Raw genomic sequence first — 18,069 nt, forward strand, 5'->3', positions numbered from 1 at the left:
TTTAAAATGTAATATACATCATGTCATGAACATTTATGACCGTTTTTAACTACCACTCAACTACCTAGATACATAATGCTTTAACAGATAGGCTTAAAAAATAACTTTGGGAACAATTTGGGACAACATCGCAGTGTAAGGCAAAATCAGGATGATTTACGATTTGGCGATTACTATTTCATACATCTTTTAGTTTTGTATTTATTGAGGTCACAAGCTGTATAATACTTTCCCATCTTATAGTGTGAAAAGTATTGCTTTGGACAACCATACTCATCTGTGTATGCTGTCAAACGTCTACATTGTGCAGTGATGCTTCTCATCGCCATAGTGATGTGGAAATGTTAATGTTTTTATTGTTAGATAGCCCTACACACATTATAAAGTTTTAATAATGTTAGGCTCCCTGGATGGGAGCAAAAAGCTATGAGTTGTCTAACTGTCCTGACAAAAGTCGTTGTTGATTTCACTGTTGTAGGGGAAAGACTCTAGGGCTGCAGATAAGACTGTTGCCATGGTCCTGAAGGAGATACCCAGTAAGGCGTCATCAGAAGCGAAGCCCCTCCTCACAGTGACTACCAAGGTGGGCAGATCCATTCCAGAACCCCCCACCTTTAGGTGGAACTTTCTCATGTGTTGGTGACACTAAAACACTGGCAAAGCTTTGCCTGTCCTATAACTGACCTCAACTCTCTACTAACTCATTACATGAGGCTTATGACTGTTGTATGTAACAAAAGAGTGACTATTATTTAATTTGTAGCTGCCCTATGGGGTATAAAACTCTTAACATTTCTGCATTAATGCAGTGAATAAAATGATCAAGTGGGCTGCAGAAGTACAGTAGTGTTAATTGGCTGTAATAATCCATATGATGAATTATCATTTCCAATTAGACACTAGGAAATCATTGTGTCCTTCTTATAGTGTATTGAGCACTGCACAAATGAGTCAAGTGAGGTTCTCTGAAATCCCTTTGTCCCTTTCCTAATAAGGTCATTTAATACTTTAAACTGTAGTCTGAATTTTCTCTATACTAAATATTTGTGAAATCTTTACTGTTATAAATATTTAACAAAATACTGTTACTAAGCTACAAAACAGATCCTTTTGTGTGCTGGGGTCTGTTTCACAAAGCAGATTTAACAAATTCAGCCTAAAGTCGGGATCTCTTGAGTGTTAGTTTCACAACGGCTGCTATCTATTAGTTCAATCAATTTTAACTAGGTCTTCTCAGAGTTAAGCGCATGCGCAACAAGTATGAAAAGCTGTTATCAGTGGAGCACCAATTCCACGAGTCACCATGATAACAAGCAACAGGAAGTGCCTAATTCACACCACTGGAACTAGAGATTTTAATGCAGAAATGCAAAAAAAATTAAAATAAAAAAGAGAATATGTTTAAAAGATGGAGAAACAACATTACAGCTATAAAGCAGAGGCAGATGGCGAAAGAGAAGATTGTTGCTTTATTAAATGCTCAAGTTTATATGAAGTGGGCTATGACAGCTCATTTTTACATTTATTAAAAGCACTCCTTCATTCCATTTGAGAATCACTAAAATCATATTCTTCCTGATACAAATCACACTCCTACACCTAACTGTGATACTTTATTTTCCAAATCACATTCTTGTGGCAGAAACTGAATTTTAGAAAGTTAAAAAAAAATGTATATATATACTTGTAAGAATTAAGTTTTATATATTAAGAAATGTTTCAACATTTAAATAGGCCGTTCTGACATTTATCAGCTTGACTGAAAATGTATTTATGAGATCTGAAAAAAAAAAAATCCTATTTGAAATGACAAATGCTGACCAGTGATATTATAAATATGGAGATCTGAAATTTATCTATAGACATCCATAATGTTTATTCTCTGTAGAGAATGTCCTTTTGTTTGAAATGATCATTTAGACAAAGAAAGTATGACAAAAATCTGACTAAATCAAGAAATAAAAGAGCATGATTGACTATAGGGAAAGCGGAGACAGGAGACTCAGAGTTTACTAAAGAAAACCTGCTACAAACCAGGTTAGCTCTGAGGACAATGTTACTACGGTGAAACAGGTTAAGGGAACTCTCTTTGTTAAACCGAAAAGTCAGAGTTTTCATGTTTTCAGGTTTAGGCAACTTAAACCTGCTTCATGAAATGGACCCCTGCTGTATGATTTTTGTCTATTTATGTTCGTAATCTTAACTCTGTCTTATTGTATAAGTTTAAAAACATGTTCGACAACACTCCAAAACAGGTGCAAAAAAGACATGATTGTCAAAACATGAGGACATTTTATCTGTATAGCTTTGAATCTTACAAAAATATTCAGTTTGGCAATTTAAGTCACTATCTTACATATAGTTGACTTGCCTGAAAGCCAGACTAATCTGACATATACTAGATGTGTCAGTCTGGGGAAGAGCTGGTAGAGCTCGATTTCAAAGACCACACTAACTGGGTCAGCATTATCAGGTTAGAATGGACATGATGCAAAAACTAAATGCAACACACTGTACTTTGTCCTTTTGTTGTCACTGAAACACGTCATGCCAAAATGCATCCTTTTAAAAAAAGAAATGACACAAGAGCTGTCCATTGTTGGGGTTTTAAAGTTGGGTCTCACTTACGACATCAGAAAGGGCATCATTAAAACATTTCTCCGTTCCAGTTGCCATCTCACTGTTTTGCTATCAGAAAAATAGAAAGGTACTCTGAGTGACGTATCATAAAATAATGTCTCCCATGTTCTGATTGGTCCGGCCAGACTTGGCTGGAATCAGCGGTAGTTTAAAAGTTGTGCCAGGGTAATATTTAACACTACTTTAAAGGGTAAATATTTAAACCTATCTTCATTAAGTTTTTCAAAGGGAAGGTTAAAACAAATTTATTCAAAGTTGCAGTAAGTGAAATACAATTACTGTTCAAAAAGACATAATCCCTACAGCTTTACACACAGCTTTTGGCTGTCAAAGATAAAAGACGAGGGCTTTAGGAAGATCATGCAGAAAGTCTTCTTCATACTATGACCCTAATAATAGTTTTTTATTGCTGGATTATTTATTTATGCATCTGAAGCACACTTTAATTCAAGATTTGATAACATTTTGTTTAACTTTTTTTCAAGGGATGGTGATGTTTGATTAAACTTATTCCCCCAAATAAAACTATTTAATCTATTTGAGACAGTTTTGTTTAACTTACGTCATTGAGGGCTGTGACAATAGATCATGAAGCTGAACAGCTTATTTACTTTCTTTATATTAGATACATCCAGCTTGTGAATGTAATCTTGCAGGTTACTGTATACCCCCTAAAATGGTAAGATCTTATAACATATCTTCACCTGTCTTAAATTCGTCTCTTTCCTGCAAGAACTGCATCCGAATTCTCTTTCTCATTCTCCCTTTTTCAGATTTGTTACAATGTCTCTTGCAACAGTAATGGATAGCACACACTGCTAACGTTACTTACAATTCTATGCTTTTTAGAAGTAAAATGTGGACTTATCAAACTTGATGCCGTACTAAAGATTATTGATTTCATGTCCCATAGTGTGTAATTGAATAGTCTTTTAAGATTACATATCACACGGTGCTGGCAGAGAATAATATAAAATGGAATGACTGTTTCAAGATGCCCAAAAAGGCCTTAAAGGAGGACCAAGATTGAACGTAACTGACACTACATGTTGGTGGGTGCGAGAAAGGTCTTTGATGTGTGGCTAGTTGAAACTACATCATTTCAGTTGTAAAATATGGAGATGTGAGATACAATGGCTAATCATAATCATGATTTTCTATGTAAAAGCTTGTAAATGCCTGAGCACATTTGTGTTTGATAGAAGTACGCAGTTAACGGTGAGGGAATGTTTACTGCATCAGAATAATCTGAAATTTGTAACAGGAAACAATTTCTTTATTTAAAACTGCTTATCACCAGCTTTTGAAGGTGGTGGTTAAAGTTCTTGTGTCTTGCATTTCATATGTTTTCTCCAATAATTGTATATACTGATGAAGCAGTCTGTGAATAAATCTAAATGAGTACAGTTACAGTTTTTCCTACAAGATGTCAGAGTTTGGTTGTGGTCTGAGGACCCAAATGCAGAGTCAGGGAGGCAGAGGTGAGTTTCTTTTTGATTGAATTAAAGGTAAACAGACAGCTGAGGCAGGAATCCAAATATCCAAAAACCAAATATGAAAATAGTCAAACAAACCAGAAACCATGGAGACATTAGGGGAAAACAATCACGACAAGGAAGACACAATGAGACGGCATTGGAGGAAGTTAGATGAGGAACCAGCACTGAGGAACTGCACAAGGAGTGTATTTATGAGAGACTGAACAAAGAAAGGACTAACGAGCAGATTGGGAGCAGGTGTGAACATAGCAGACTGGAAAGGAGCTAGGGAAAAAGGAGAACACCAGAGGGCAGCAGAGGGCAACAAATAAAAACTTGAAAACTGAAAAATAACCAGAAAACACAAAAAAATGATAATTAAACCAATAAAACTAGAAAAACATGGGGCAAAGTAAAACTAAATACTCAAAAGAAAACATAACAAAACCAAGACTGTGACAACAGATCCCTGTGAGCTGAGTACCATGCGCTTTAAAACCAAAATCTGCTGTTATGGGTTACCTATTGAATAATTACATTGTGCACTTCATCTATTATTTCTTTGTACTTTGCTCTCTTTCTGCTCTTCAGCTCTCATCATATAAAGGAAGAGCTTACCCTTGACAATGTAGCAAATCCATTTTGCATATTGATTGCAGGCTGACAAACTCAGTTGAACCTCCAGTGACCACCCTACATACACTATATTGCCAAAAGTATTTGCTCACCCATCCAAATTATTGGAATCAGGTGTTCCAATCACTTCCATGGCCACAGGTGTATAAATTCAAGCACCTAGGCATGCAGACTGTTTTTACAAACATTTGTGAAAGAATGGGTCGCTCTCAGGAGCTCAGTGAATTCCAGCGTGGAACTGTGATAGGATGCCACCTGTGCAACAAATCCAGTCGTGAAATTTCCTCGCTCCTAAATATTCCACAGTCAACTGTCAGCTGTATTATAAGAAAATGGAAGTGTTTGGGAACGACAGCAACTCAGCCACGAAGTGGTAGGCCACGTAAACTGACGGAGCGGGGTCAGCGGATGCTGACGCGCATAGTGCGAAGAGGTCGCCAACTTTCTGCAGAGTCAATCACTACAGACCTCCAAACTTCATGTAGCTCAAGAACAGTGCGCAGAGAGCTTCATGGAATGGGTTTCCATGGGCGAGCAGCTGCATCCAAGCCATACATCACCAAGTGCAATGCAAAGCGTCGGATGCGGTGGTGTAAAGCACGCCGCCACTGGACTCTAGAGCAGTGGAGACGCGTTCTCTGGAGTGACGAATCGCGCTTCTCCATCTGGCAATCTGATGGACGGGTCTGGGTTTGGCGGTTGCCAGGAGAACGGTACTTGTCTGACTGCATTGTGCCAAGTGTAAAGTTTGGTGGAGGGGGGATTATGGTGTGGGGTTGTTTTTCAGGAGCTGGGCTTGGCCCCTTAGTTCCAGTGAAAGGAACTCTGAATGCTTCAGCATACCAAGACATTTTGGACAATTCCATGCTCCCAACTTTGTGGGAACAGTTTGGAGCTGGCCCCTTCCTCTTCCAACATGACTGTGCACCAGTGCACAAAGCAAGGTCCATAAAGACATGGATGACAGAGTCTGGTGTGGATGAACTTGACTGGCCTGCACAGAGTCCTGACCTCAACCCGATAGAACACCTTTGGGATGAATTAGAGCGGAGACTGAGAGCCAGGCCTTCTCGTCCAACATCAGTGTGCGACCTCACAAATGCGCTTCTGGAAGAATGGTCAAAAATTCCCATAAACACACTCCTAAACCTTGTGGACAGCCTTCCCAGAAGAGTTGAAGCTGTTCTAGCTGCAAAGGGTGGACCGACGTCATATTGAACCCTATGGATTAGGAACGGGATGTCACTTAAGCTCATATGTGAGTCAAGGCAGGTGAGCAAATACTTTTGGCAATATAGTGTATGTACACTCTGAAAAGAGAGTGCAGCTTCAACTTTAATGAATTAGTTCAATTGGTAACAAGTAATTGAATTGAGCTGATCCAACTTTAATTATTTAGTTTGCAAGTTGACAAGTTAAACCATCATAAATAGATTAGGTTGGATAAGCCTAATTTAATTACTGTACTTGTTACCAATGTTTTATCTTGCCTTAGATAGTTGTAATTGCATAACAAGCTTGTGATCATTACCCCAAAATAACAAATTATACAACTTGTTACCAAGCATTTTCTGATGGTTTATAGTCCAAACAAGTTCAAATTTAGCTTTGAATTATTGAATCCACCTCCCTGCTTGAGTAATTCAGGCTTGTGGGACTACATAGTGTGCCACAGAATATAACAGTATGGACAGATTTTACATTGAAGGTATTAATGTTGAAGAACTAGAAATAGGTATATTTTATACACCCTCATCACATTCTATAAATAACAAAGCATAGGCTGTTGTTTTGTCCTGTGCTTTGGTAATGAATCTCAATATTTTCCATCTTCTCCACCTCCTTCTCCACCTCCTTCATGTCCTCACCTCAGGTTCTGACAAGTCTAGTTGCTCCCTTGACAGGAGTATCTAAGAGATCTCTTGGAGTAAAGCCCAAGTGGCGCAATTAGCCAAGGTTTTCCATAGCATATTTTTTTTAAGTTTACCTCTTAAAGCAGGTGTAAACAAAATGCTAGAGTGTGCTGCATAAAAGAGAAGAAAAATTGGTTTTAAAGGAAAAGAATTTGGAAAATGTTAGAGGTATTGCAGAGATGTTCCTACTGTTGAGAGTAATGTGCAAACAGCTCAATAAGCTTCTCTCATGGGTATAAACTCAACCTATAATTAGTATTTGCTTGGTACCGGCATTGTGCTTGACACATCTCCCAGGAAGCAGACAGCTGATCTTCTGTACCCATTTACTGGATGACTGGAGACAGAAAATGAGGAGACATCATTGTTTCAATTTTAGTAGAATTTGTAAGAAATTATTTTATGAAACAGCGATTTCAATGCTTTTACAATAATACAGTAACCCAATCATACACAAAATGAAAACAAAAATTATGTTCATGCATTTGTATAAATGCAAATGTGCAAGGATCCTGTGTGCCTGACTGGGGAACAGTCATGGGTTTCCTGTATTTTTTTTAGGAAAGGGGAATTTGATATGCATTATTTGGCTGAAAACTTTACTATTTGCTTATATACTAAAAGGCAGCCGGAGTCAGGCATTGCCTAGAGCTATAGTGGTTTTTGCCAAGTTAAAAGTTTTTCCTTTGAAACAGTCTTTGGAGACAGAGCAGAAGCAAACAAACAGGGAGGGGCAGTGGGACATGCAACTTTTATTATAAGGTAAATATGCAAACCAGTCCCGCAACTCAAATGTTAAGCTTTCATGGTAAATTAAAATACATTATCATTCCTCATTCAGAATTACTTGGTATGTTATTATTATTATTTATTTAATCGAAATTGGCAATGGAAAATAAACCAGATTAAAACACAAACAAGACTTAGTGTTTTTTAAAGCAAGCTACTGCAGTGATATGAAAGTGTTCATTAACATGCAGTCATCTCTTTTAGGCTGTATTTAGACAAAGCAATGATTTCAGCCTACAACTATTATCAGTACTGTGTAATCTGTGTCGCTTTATTTGAGCTAGTTAAAAATGCAACATTCTCATCTGGAAAAAACAGTTGTTAACAGAAATTAGGACAAGCTAATGGAAAAGCTCAGTGATGTTTTAAATCTGACTGCATGCAGTGTCAGCATTTTCTCAGGTAATATGCATTGATATTTAGTTGTGGGACTAAAATATGAAACATCATGATGTCAAGATAAATGAACAACTTTGAACATAATGACTTTATGGATTCACAGGAGAAATAAAATCAAGGTGATAGAATTACTCAATTATGCAAATCGCAATGGTTCCATGTAACTTAATTTAATTTACTTTGCTTTGTGATATTTGTTTTTATTTTAAACTTAACCAGTAGCATCTAATAAAAACCTTTAAAATGTAGGTTTTGGAGATATACCTCATTTAGTGAAAGTATTGGGTGGTCTACCTTTACATATGGGGACTTAAGTAATTTCTCCATAATATTTAAGTGTGGCATAAACAAAAAAAAAATTAGCTCTTTCTGTTGGATTACTAGATTGAAAAAGAAAACACACCACTGCAGAAAACATGTCTCAATGGCTCCACAGTCTTTTGGTTTTTGAGCTCTATATATGCAGTCTTCTTGAGCTAATTTTAGTGCTTCGTTAGGTATGGAGCTCTGTACCCGATGGCTCTGCAAAAAGGTGGTGACCTCTTTGCAATATACACCTCAGCACCTGCTGTCCCCACTCTGTGGTTTAAAGTGGCCAACCACTTTTTGGTGCCACTGCTGTCACTCCCAATTACTTCTTTCTTGTTATGTCACTGGAGATAGAAAGTGAAATAGTCAGGAGAAACACAGGGAGAATAGGAAACTCCATGCAAGATGTTCCCAGGCCATGATTTAAATTCAGGATCTTTTAAGGCAGAAGTGCTTCCAACTGTGCCACCGTTTGTTGTCATAATTGCCCCTTTTCCATTGAAAGCCCTGGGATTACCTAGGTTATAGGAATTCCGGGGAATTTTTCAGTATGTTTTCCAACAACCTCGGGACATTCAGCCTGAGAGAAACTGTAGGACACCTTCAATCACACAGCAGGTGCTGGTAATAAGAACACAAGGTCTCTTTTGACTTCTAGTGCTGACCAGTTAAAAGTAAATCCCTAGGATTAAAAAGTTGAAATATTTCACATTTGATTTTTCATCAACCTGCATTTGGCCAGATTTTCTTCATAATTGCATTAATCATAAAAAAAAACTACTAAAAACAAATTGACAGTTTTTATTTTATTTTAATTATAACCAGATAGTCCAAGATATTTCAAAAGTTACAAGATATAAATATCTTGACTTTAAAACTACAAGCAAATAGTTATATCAAATAGAAGCTGTAGACAGTGGAGTGAAAGGTGTAAGCTTGCAGTCTATACCACTTACCTCATGAATGCTTTATATTGACTCTTAATCCGTACAAATTAATACATGACGTGGGTAAGCCTTTGCCCGGATTTGACAGCTCTTTCTTGGGATTCCCACAGATTTTACCACCCAGTTATCTTACCTAGCCTGGCAGACAGACAGGTTCAGTCAACAGGGAGAATCCAGCAGGAGTCCAAAGACAGGTCAGGCAAACAGATCAGAACAGGTACAGGCAGGCTCAAAGGTCTGAAGACAAATTTGGAAGGATCAGGCATTCAGAACACAAACAGGTATGTTAGAAAACTGTCACTGAAGGCTTGAATAATCTGGCACTAATGACAGGGAACAAGCAGTTTAAATAGAGACTAGAGCAGGTGACACAGAGGAACTGTGATGAGAAACTGGGCCTAGCTAGAAAGGTTAATGGAATGAAGCATTAAGCCAGTCATCAGTGCCAAGAACATGACAGTCTTTAAATAACTATGTGTTTTTTAATGAAAAACTGGTAACGACCAACTGACTGCAAATGTTACAACAGCTGTAAAGCTGTTATCCCACTATACACTTTGGCTAAGAAAGCAGTAAGAATGACCTGAAGACCAGAGGCTATGACAGATTTAAAAGAAAGCTATTTCTTTCTAAACTGATTACACAGGTTGTTTCTTGAGGTGCACTCTGATTAAAAACACATTAACATTTATTTTGTGACAAAAAAAAGGTACTAAAAAAACATTTGTACACTCACCTTGATTGGTTACTGCCATCGCTGATGGAAGGATGCACTGCAGCTGTGAACAACTTCACTCTTTAAAAAGCCCAGAGAATCTTCCATTGCCCTACCTCTCTTAGGTGAAAAAAAGGTCTGGGAAAGTGATAATAACAGGTTTAAAGGATATGGAAATGTTACCTCGACTTTCAAAAGTAGCTGTGAAAACGGAGCTAATCTTTAAAGGTTATACAGCAACATTAACTATTTCAGCTATGGATATCTACTTACAATTTAATTTTAATTGTCACAAAAAATGCCCCTAATGCTCTTTTTTCACACATCGAGGGTTATAACCAATTAACACAATAAAAGTTATGCATAAGCTAAGTTTCAGGAGAAGACAGACATTTATGTAAAAAAAAAAAAAGGCAAAATATAAGACATCTAATGAATAAGAGGAATTGAACTGAGAATGGTTCTTTTAAATGTTTTGGACCATGATGCCGGGGAGCCAGGTTTGAATCCTGGTTTAATCAGGACGGGCATTTGGCATAAACATTTAAAAACTTCCTGTGAACTGTAAACCCCTGAAATTGGAAGCACCCAAAAGGACACCTACAAGAAATCACCTCTTAACCCCATTCAGAAATACATTGTATAATTTATTGTCTTATGTAAAATAGAACCAGTAAACCACCAGTTCACATACATCTGAAATAGACAATTTATTTACTTGCAGATGCTCTTATAGTAATCCCTACTCAGCTGCTGTGAACATGTGGATACATGAGCATCATTTACATTCTTAGGGGATTGCTTGCCTCCAGTTATCAGGTCTCCTCTGAGTTTTCCAAGAATACGCTGCTGTCATGTAGTGGATGAGTCAGCCAATGGGCAGCTTGTAAACAGCTTTGAATAACATTCTGAAAGCAAGAACAACAGAAGTATTTTCTAAGATCTAGAGAAGGAGCATGCAAAACATTTCATGAAAGCTGTGCCCCCAAACATGTCAAGTTTCTTTTTCTATTTTACTAAAACATTCATATTATTTAGAGAAAGTTATTATGATTTAAAAGTTGTCATTTAATAAATCTGTTGAATGAATGAAGAATGGGGTTATTTATTATTCAGCAATGGTTTTGTTCAGCTAAGTGCTCAAGTTCATTCAGTGATCTGTCAAGATCTTTTAGATAAACTATCCAATTATCTTCAATTCATTCTTCAAGGTCTTCGTGTTTGGGTGCCAATCTCCAGCAGTCTTGAGTCAAAAGAGTTCACTCTAGACAGGTTGCCAGTCAATTGCAGTACAACATATAGATATATAGGACAGACAACCACACACACCTGAGGGTAATTTACATATAGACTCTAATCAATCTAACATAATTGTTTTGACTTTGTTTATCAGCACCAAGAGGGGAAACTAATGAGGAAATGGGCATTCTCATACATGATTTTCACTTGACATTGAAATTAGAGAGCTTTTCTGTTTTTTGTTTACTGTACAAGACTGTAACATATTTTTTTGTAACTATTGCCACGGTTGGCTATATGTGTATCAAACCTCTCTTTGACTTATACTCAGCTGACTAACAGCTAATTTTTATGTCCATGACAGACTTAGTACTTTCTTACTTTCAGTAAAAGAATAGATTTAGAGGGGAAACATTCTGGAAACTACTAAATAAATGAATCTTTTTCTTATAATTTGTCATTATCTGTATACTCAGCGAAAAAGTAGTAGCCTAAGCTAAAATAACTTTCCTTCTCAATGCAAAACGTAATTTTCTTCTGGCACCAGCACAAACACTCTGTCACCCTAATTACTTGCTCTAGCTCAGCGTTCCCACAGCCTGTAACAGTCTCTCACACAACAAAGTGATGACCCTTCTCTGGGTTTGGTATTCATGTTCTTTTTTTTTTTTTTAAAGGATTTCTCTGAATTGCAAATATTAAATTTCAGTTACTTGCATTTCAATTAACTCAACCCATATTTCGACAGACTAAGAAAGCTATTCGCTTTTCATTTGAATATGCATGATAATTATTTAAATATGTTTGATGTCACGATAATGTGAGCCCCTTAAAACCCCATCTTAGAACAGCTGTTGAAATAAGAATATACAGCAATAAAAGGGGAGTGCTGTCTTAAAATAAGGTGTGATCTTTCCAAGACTATTGTTAGTAAGTTGTTCAAGTTACATTATATAAAAAATAAAAGAGAAACGTTCATATTTTACGCTTATTATATTTTATATTTTACTATATTTTAGTCTATTTTGTCTTTTTTAATAACATGTATATTTATTTTTTATATAAAGGTATGTGGCAGCTAGCTTAACTTAGGTATGTTATTGAATCCTGGAAAATAACAAGAAAGGCACTCCTTACACAACAAATAGAGGTTTTTAGGTGGAGGATTTTTCACCCCCCTCAACACCGGAGATTGAGAGAGGCTTTAAACCCAGTTGGCTGGAGCCTTACCAGTGTGAGCTGTTTGCTACAAGGAGCTAATTAGGCCTAGTTTGGTGCTGGCATCGCAGTGGAGAACAGGAGGACCAGCTAAGAAGGCGTATTCTAGATACTTTGAGGACTTTTGACTATAGTGAATATTCTTATACTGAAGAATTACAAAAGTCTAGCCTCGAAGTATTAAATGAAATAGCTAGTTTCTCAGCTTCACCCCTAGCCAAGATATTTAAAATTCTTGCAATATTCCGGAGATAAAGAAGGAAATTCTGTAAATGTCTTTGATATGGGATTTAAATGACAGGTCCTGTTAAAAAAAAAAAAAAAAAAAAAAAAAAAAAAAAAAAAGATTTTGTTTCAGTATTATCTGAGACCAATTTATTCCCACCCAGATAAAGTGAGCTTTGTTTCAAAAGATCTGGTCCAACGGCAATAACTTCTTGTTTTGTCAGATTCCAAAAGCACAACATTTAATGTCATCCAGGTTTTTATGTCTTCGGACATGCCTGCAGTCTGTAATTGTAATTGTAATGTAATTGGTTAGTTTCATCAGGATGTATAGACAAATAAAGCTGAGTATCATCAGCTTAACAGTGGAAATTAATCCCATGCTACTAATAATTCTACTAATTGGGAGCATATAGTATATAGTAAAGAGAATTGGCTCTAGCATTGATGCCTGTGGTACACCATATGTAACCCTGAAGGTTGAGGATGATTTATCATTAAATCTCTTAAACAAATAAGAATTAAGCCAGCCCAGTGCTGTTCCCCTGATTCGCACAGAATGCTCAAGCCTTTCTTAAAGAATATTGTGATTAACGGTATCAAATGCAGCACTGAGATCCAACAAGTACAGACAAGATAAAAGTCCATTATCAGAAACCATATGACTTGACTTTCACCAGGGCTGTTTCAGTGCCATGATAAGCTATAAAACCTGAATTAAATTTTTTAATAATCAATTATGGTGTAAGTGATCACACACCTCTTTAGTAAATATTTTTTCCAGACTTTTTGATAAGAAAGGAAGATTAGATATGGGTCTATAAAGGACCAAGTCATCTGAATCGAGAGACATTTTCTTAAGTTAAGGTTTAATTACGGCGATCTTAAAAACCTGCATATCCCCGTAACAGGGATTGATTAATCATATCTAAAATGGAGGTGGAAATTAGAGTGAATACTTCCTTAGATGTTTTTTTTAGAAATATATATCTAATACACAAGTTAAAACCCTAGAAGAATATAATGATTTTGTTAACTCTAGAGCTCAGCTGGATCGAAACAGTCCAAACCCAGTTCGGATTCTACATTTACTGTACCGCAGATGCTGCCTCACCTTCCAGAGATAACCCAATCATGTTTATAAGTGTGACAATGATAATATTTTTAATAGAATCAATCTTATTTATAAAGGATTGCATGAAATCATTACTTCTGCGAGAAAGGGGAATGGATGGTTTAACAGACCTATAGCTATGGAGTTTGGTAATTGTAGCGTCCTGCTGCTTCTGAGGGAAGGGTAGATTGTGTCAGAGAGCGGGTTTAACAGCTGATTAATGTGCAACTAACTAATAAAATCCAGTGCATTTTAGTGCACATTTTATGCATTGACAATGCATATTTTACCAATAATATAACCAAATTCAAAGGGGGTGATTAGCTTCCCCAGTTTTCAATGAGAATTTGCCACTGGCAGGCATGTATATACGCAGCTCTGTATTAATCAATTGAACAAATCTCTTATTAGTAAAATTATTTTGTTTATCTCAAAAGGGCTACGTTGTCTAAAGCAGTAAGCAGAGAAGAATCAACTGCATCACCAAAATCATCATTTTGTGAAGGGGAATAAATAAAATGATTTTCCTCTGCGGTATTTTTCAGTGGTAGAGATAAGACAGAGGCATACAAGGTTGTTCTCCTCTGCTTGTCGATTCATAGATTGTTATTGTGGTCAAAAATGGTGAAAGATTAGCCAGAAGGTTATGAAAATATTCAAACCTTAACGAAAACAACCGAAGAGTCTATGCCAATGGGTTCAACCATTGTGGGCCAGTTGTTAAGATCTCTAAATTAGGAGCTCTTGGACTACTTTTTCCCCTCTCAATAAGAAAAATATTTCTTTCAATTTGATCTAATTTAACTCTCTTCTGTGCAAATGCCAACCACCAATTTGAGTTGATTTCATGAGTTCTAAGGTAAAGCTAGCGTAACATAGCTATGTTACGCTAGGTAAAGCTAGCGTAACATAGCTCACTCAGTTGTTTCATCTTCAAGGCCACACAATTCTTTGCAGGATGGTGTTTGTATACCAGACATTGCTTCTTCCCATAATAAGCCAGATTATTTCTTAAGGTTTATTCACAACATGTTACTGTTTAACCAAAGTGTCTGTAATTTGTTTTGACTCTGACTACTTTTCCATTGTTGTAAGTAAGGGGGAACAAACGCTGCTCATGCAGAACAGGGCAGAATGCTATGCCATAAGGGCTGTATGATGAACTGTTCTCTCTTTGCAAAGATAGGAATAAATGTGCCGACTGAGTGAAATCCATCGATCTCAGTTTATTTAACTGGGGTGAATAGTAGAATACTTTTTTCCCACTACAGTACTGCAGCTACTGAAGCATTTTCTTGTTTTTGATTCTGCAAAAAAACTTGGTGTTTGGGTTTGTTGAATGTTAATGATAGCATTTTAGCAATCATAGTTTGTTACAGAGATAATCTTCAGATCTTCTGCCATAAGTAAATTTTGGTGTGAGTTAAGACAGTAAGAGGCAAAGGGAACTCTTCTTAGACACCAGCTTTAATAGAACCCCCTGGATATATTGCCAAAAAGACACATCAAGTCTGGGAATTAGAACTTTTGACAAAGAGAGCTAGTTAGAGCAAACTTCTCTGACTGTGAAGGAGCCAACTGACAAAAGAAGAAGAGCCTCACTAAATCTGCTATCCAGCTCAACAGGAACTAATGCATTAATTTAATGTCTTAAACCTCGCAATTTCTTTCTGCGACAGCGATTGCTAACAATAGCTTGTGAGCAAACATAAGAAGTCTGTTGAAATAAAAACAAATGGAAAACCTTTTGAACCTCAGAGGCAGAAGAAAAATATAAAAATGTATTTTTTCTTCTGTGTTTGAGGCACATTAACATACGTTCCATATGCTCTTTTTCAGAGCTACCTAATGAACATACTATACTGTGTAGGGCTGCAACAACGAATCGATAAAATCGATAAAAATCGACTTTTAAAAGCGTTGGCAACGAATTTAATCATCGATTAGTTGTGTCGCGCGATTAATGCGTCATCCGCCGCCGCCGTCATCCCGGGGAAGAAAAAAAAATATGGCGGAGCGAGTCAGCGCCGCAGTTGCAGTGTTGCCAACTCAGCGACTTTTCAGACCCCTCCAGCGACTATTTTTTTAAAAAGCGACTAGCGACAAATCTGGCGACTTTTTACGGTGTCACTGGCGGCTTTTGGAGACTCTTACGTGAAAGCATGTATCGTTCCTACTCTTGTCCTCCAGCGGCAGCTGCTGCCGTGGGGCGCCTCCCCCATCCCAACGCCTTTCTCCCTCTCCCACAGGAGTCCCTCTCAGCGTGGCAGTCAGAGCCGCAGGATTTTAGTGAGGAGTTTACCCTCAGCGTCCAGACTGCAAATGAAGCGCGCATGCCCCGGGATTGACGGCGCAAATTGATCACAATAATTAAAATAGCCTGCGCTTTGTAAAGTGAAAAAAGTCGTAACATGCAACTTTTGTAAAAAAACAAATGAACATGGCACGGAAGCACCACTGTTATGACGCAGCACCTGAAAAGAAAACACGTTGGAGCCTTCAATGGCAGTGAAGAGAGCTGATCAGCAGGATGAACCATCATGTTTGTTTCATTTTAAAGAGGGGAAACGTAAGTTAGTTTCTCAGGTAGCTCATCTGATGCTTTCCTTAGCTTGTTAGTAGGTTACAGACAGTGATAAGGTTGGCTACTTATTTTACTTTTAATTTCATTTGAATTAGCTTAAGCAGCGTTTATATTTTCTTTATAAATAAATTAATTTGCAAATTATGAGGGCAAGGCTTTTAAAGTTTAAATCTTCTGGCAAAGATAAAGTAAAGAAGATCCTGCAATTTATGGAAGTAAAGCAGAATAAAATCCAGCAAGATCAGTAATATGTCAATTAATTATCTGCCACATTCCCATGTAAATATCTGTCATTGGAGGATGTGTTTTTAGCACCCCTAGTTCTCTCATTTTTATTCCAAATACAATTTATAATTTGAATCACAGGGCTATTTTTATCTCTATGGTTCAGTATTTTCTCAAGTAGCAACTTTACTTTCCTGTCTTAAAAGGCAGAACTCTTCTGTTCTAAAAAAACTCATTTGTTGAAATGGGGGGACCTATTGTTTGAACCCCTTAGAGGCTTTAAAAACTAAAATGCCTGTCTCTTTTTGCGCTTTATGAAACAAAGTACCCTATATTTTGTGGATGTACAGCTACATTTCTCATGTAAGTTTGCGTAGTTTTAAAACAAACATTTATTTTTCATATTGCACCAGTACAGTTAATGAGAAACCTGTACTGGTGTGCTTGTTTGTTCTGTCTAAAATGTTTATTTTGGAATAAAGAGGTTAATATAAAAAAAATATTTTGTGTCCGATTCATCGATTATTCGAAAAAATAATCTGCCGATTCATCGATTTTCAAAATAATCGTTAGTTGCAGCCCTAATACTGTGCACCTTACAAAAAATATTATTCAGCATTTTCATTACCCATATGGCAGGTGTTAAGGAAGAAAATATTCTAAATAGTTAACTTTGGAAAAAGGTTGGGTGTTTCTCTTCCTCTCCCAGGTGCGCTCAGCGAGCTGCGTGTGGCCCCCAAGGAAAACCAGCAAGATATGCGAACGTCACAGAATCACAGAATTTAATCCAACAAAAAACAGCTTATGAATTAACAACAAAACTGCAGAACAACAGAGACATACATTCCATTACCTGACATAGGAGGAAAGAAAGCAAAGAGTACAGAGACATCTTTGGAGAGTTGCAAGGGCAAATCTGATCTGTAACTTCTATTTAGAAAGCTTTATCCTCTTGTATCTAATCCATTCAAAAAGGGCTGGCCCTCGGTCCTCCAACCAAAAGCCATCTCTGACACTGCCTAAAACTTTACCTAATTTACTGCAAACATCTGGGGTCATTTGCTTCTTTGTTTTAACAAGAAAAGGCGGAAAGCTTGTCCTGGCATCTAGAATTCTTAAAGTCATAAAACACAAGATAAGCTTCCACAGACAGCTTGTGGAATGCGGGGGCCTTTTTCCTGATTCAGTTTCACACCATCCCTGGTTGTTTATTCTGGAAGACTTTTGACCTTCTGTAAACCAAGCAGAAATCTCTCCTGCAGGCTTAACTGTTATTCACCCCCCAGGAGATACTCATTCTATTGCCTGGTGCTCTAAATACTTACCCATTAGTAGTTTTAAATAATCAACACAGCCTTATTCAAAATTAAGAAATATGTTCAAGTGAGAGTGTTTACACATGCCATAAGATTAACTGTATTAAAAGCTAAAAATAATCATTTTTCTTTAACAGTCCCCGTTTTGAGGTCTGAGACACACAGACCTCACAAATAAATTGATTAAGCCTTCTAATAGAGGAACCAAAAAACTATTTAGTATACTAAAAAACTAAAACATTAGCCCAATTTTATAACAGTCCCCTTTTTAAACAGCACCTCCTAGTTCCACTGCCAGGTCATGTGTCTGAAGCTGAACTCC

General features: G+C 37.0%; 1 protein-coding gene across 3 annotated transcripts in view; it reads left to right on the forward strand.

Moving 5' to 3' along the window:
- The window catches only part of pex5la (peroxisomal biogenesis factor 5-like a), a 137,372-nt gene that overhangs the window by 45,162 nt on the left and 74,141 nt on the right, over positions 1-18,069 (forward strand). For 2 of the 3 annotated variants that reach the window (XM_038272246.1, XM_038272247.1), the window contains exon 2: positions 479-583. The exons of the other annotated variant lie outside the window; for it this stretch is intronic. In XM_038272246.1, coding sequence (XP_038128174.1) covers positions 479-583 — 105 coding nt within the window. The remainder of the gene's footprint in view (positions 1-478; positions 584-18,069) is intronic. 3 annotated transcript variants of the gene reach the window in all.

This window comes from Cyprinodon tularosa, unplaced genomic scaffold, assembly GCF_016077235.1.
Source record: "Cyprinodon tularosa strain WSP-4 unplaced genomic scaffold, ASM1607723v1 ctg82, whole genome shotgun sequence".
Taxonomy (NCBI): domain Eukaryota; kingdom Metazoa; phylum Chordata; class Actinopteri; order Cyprinodontiformes; family Cyprinodontidae; genus Cyprinodon; species Cyprinodon tularosa.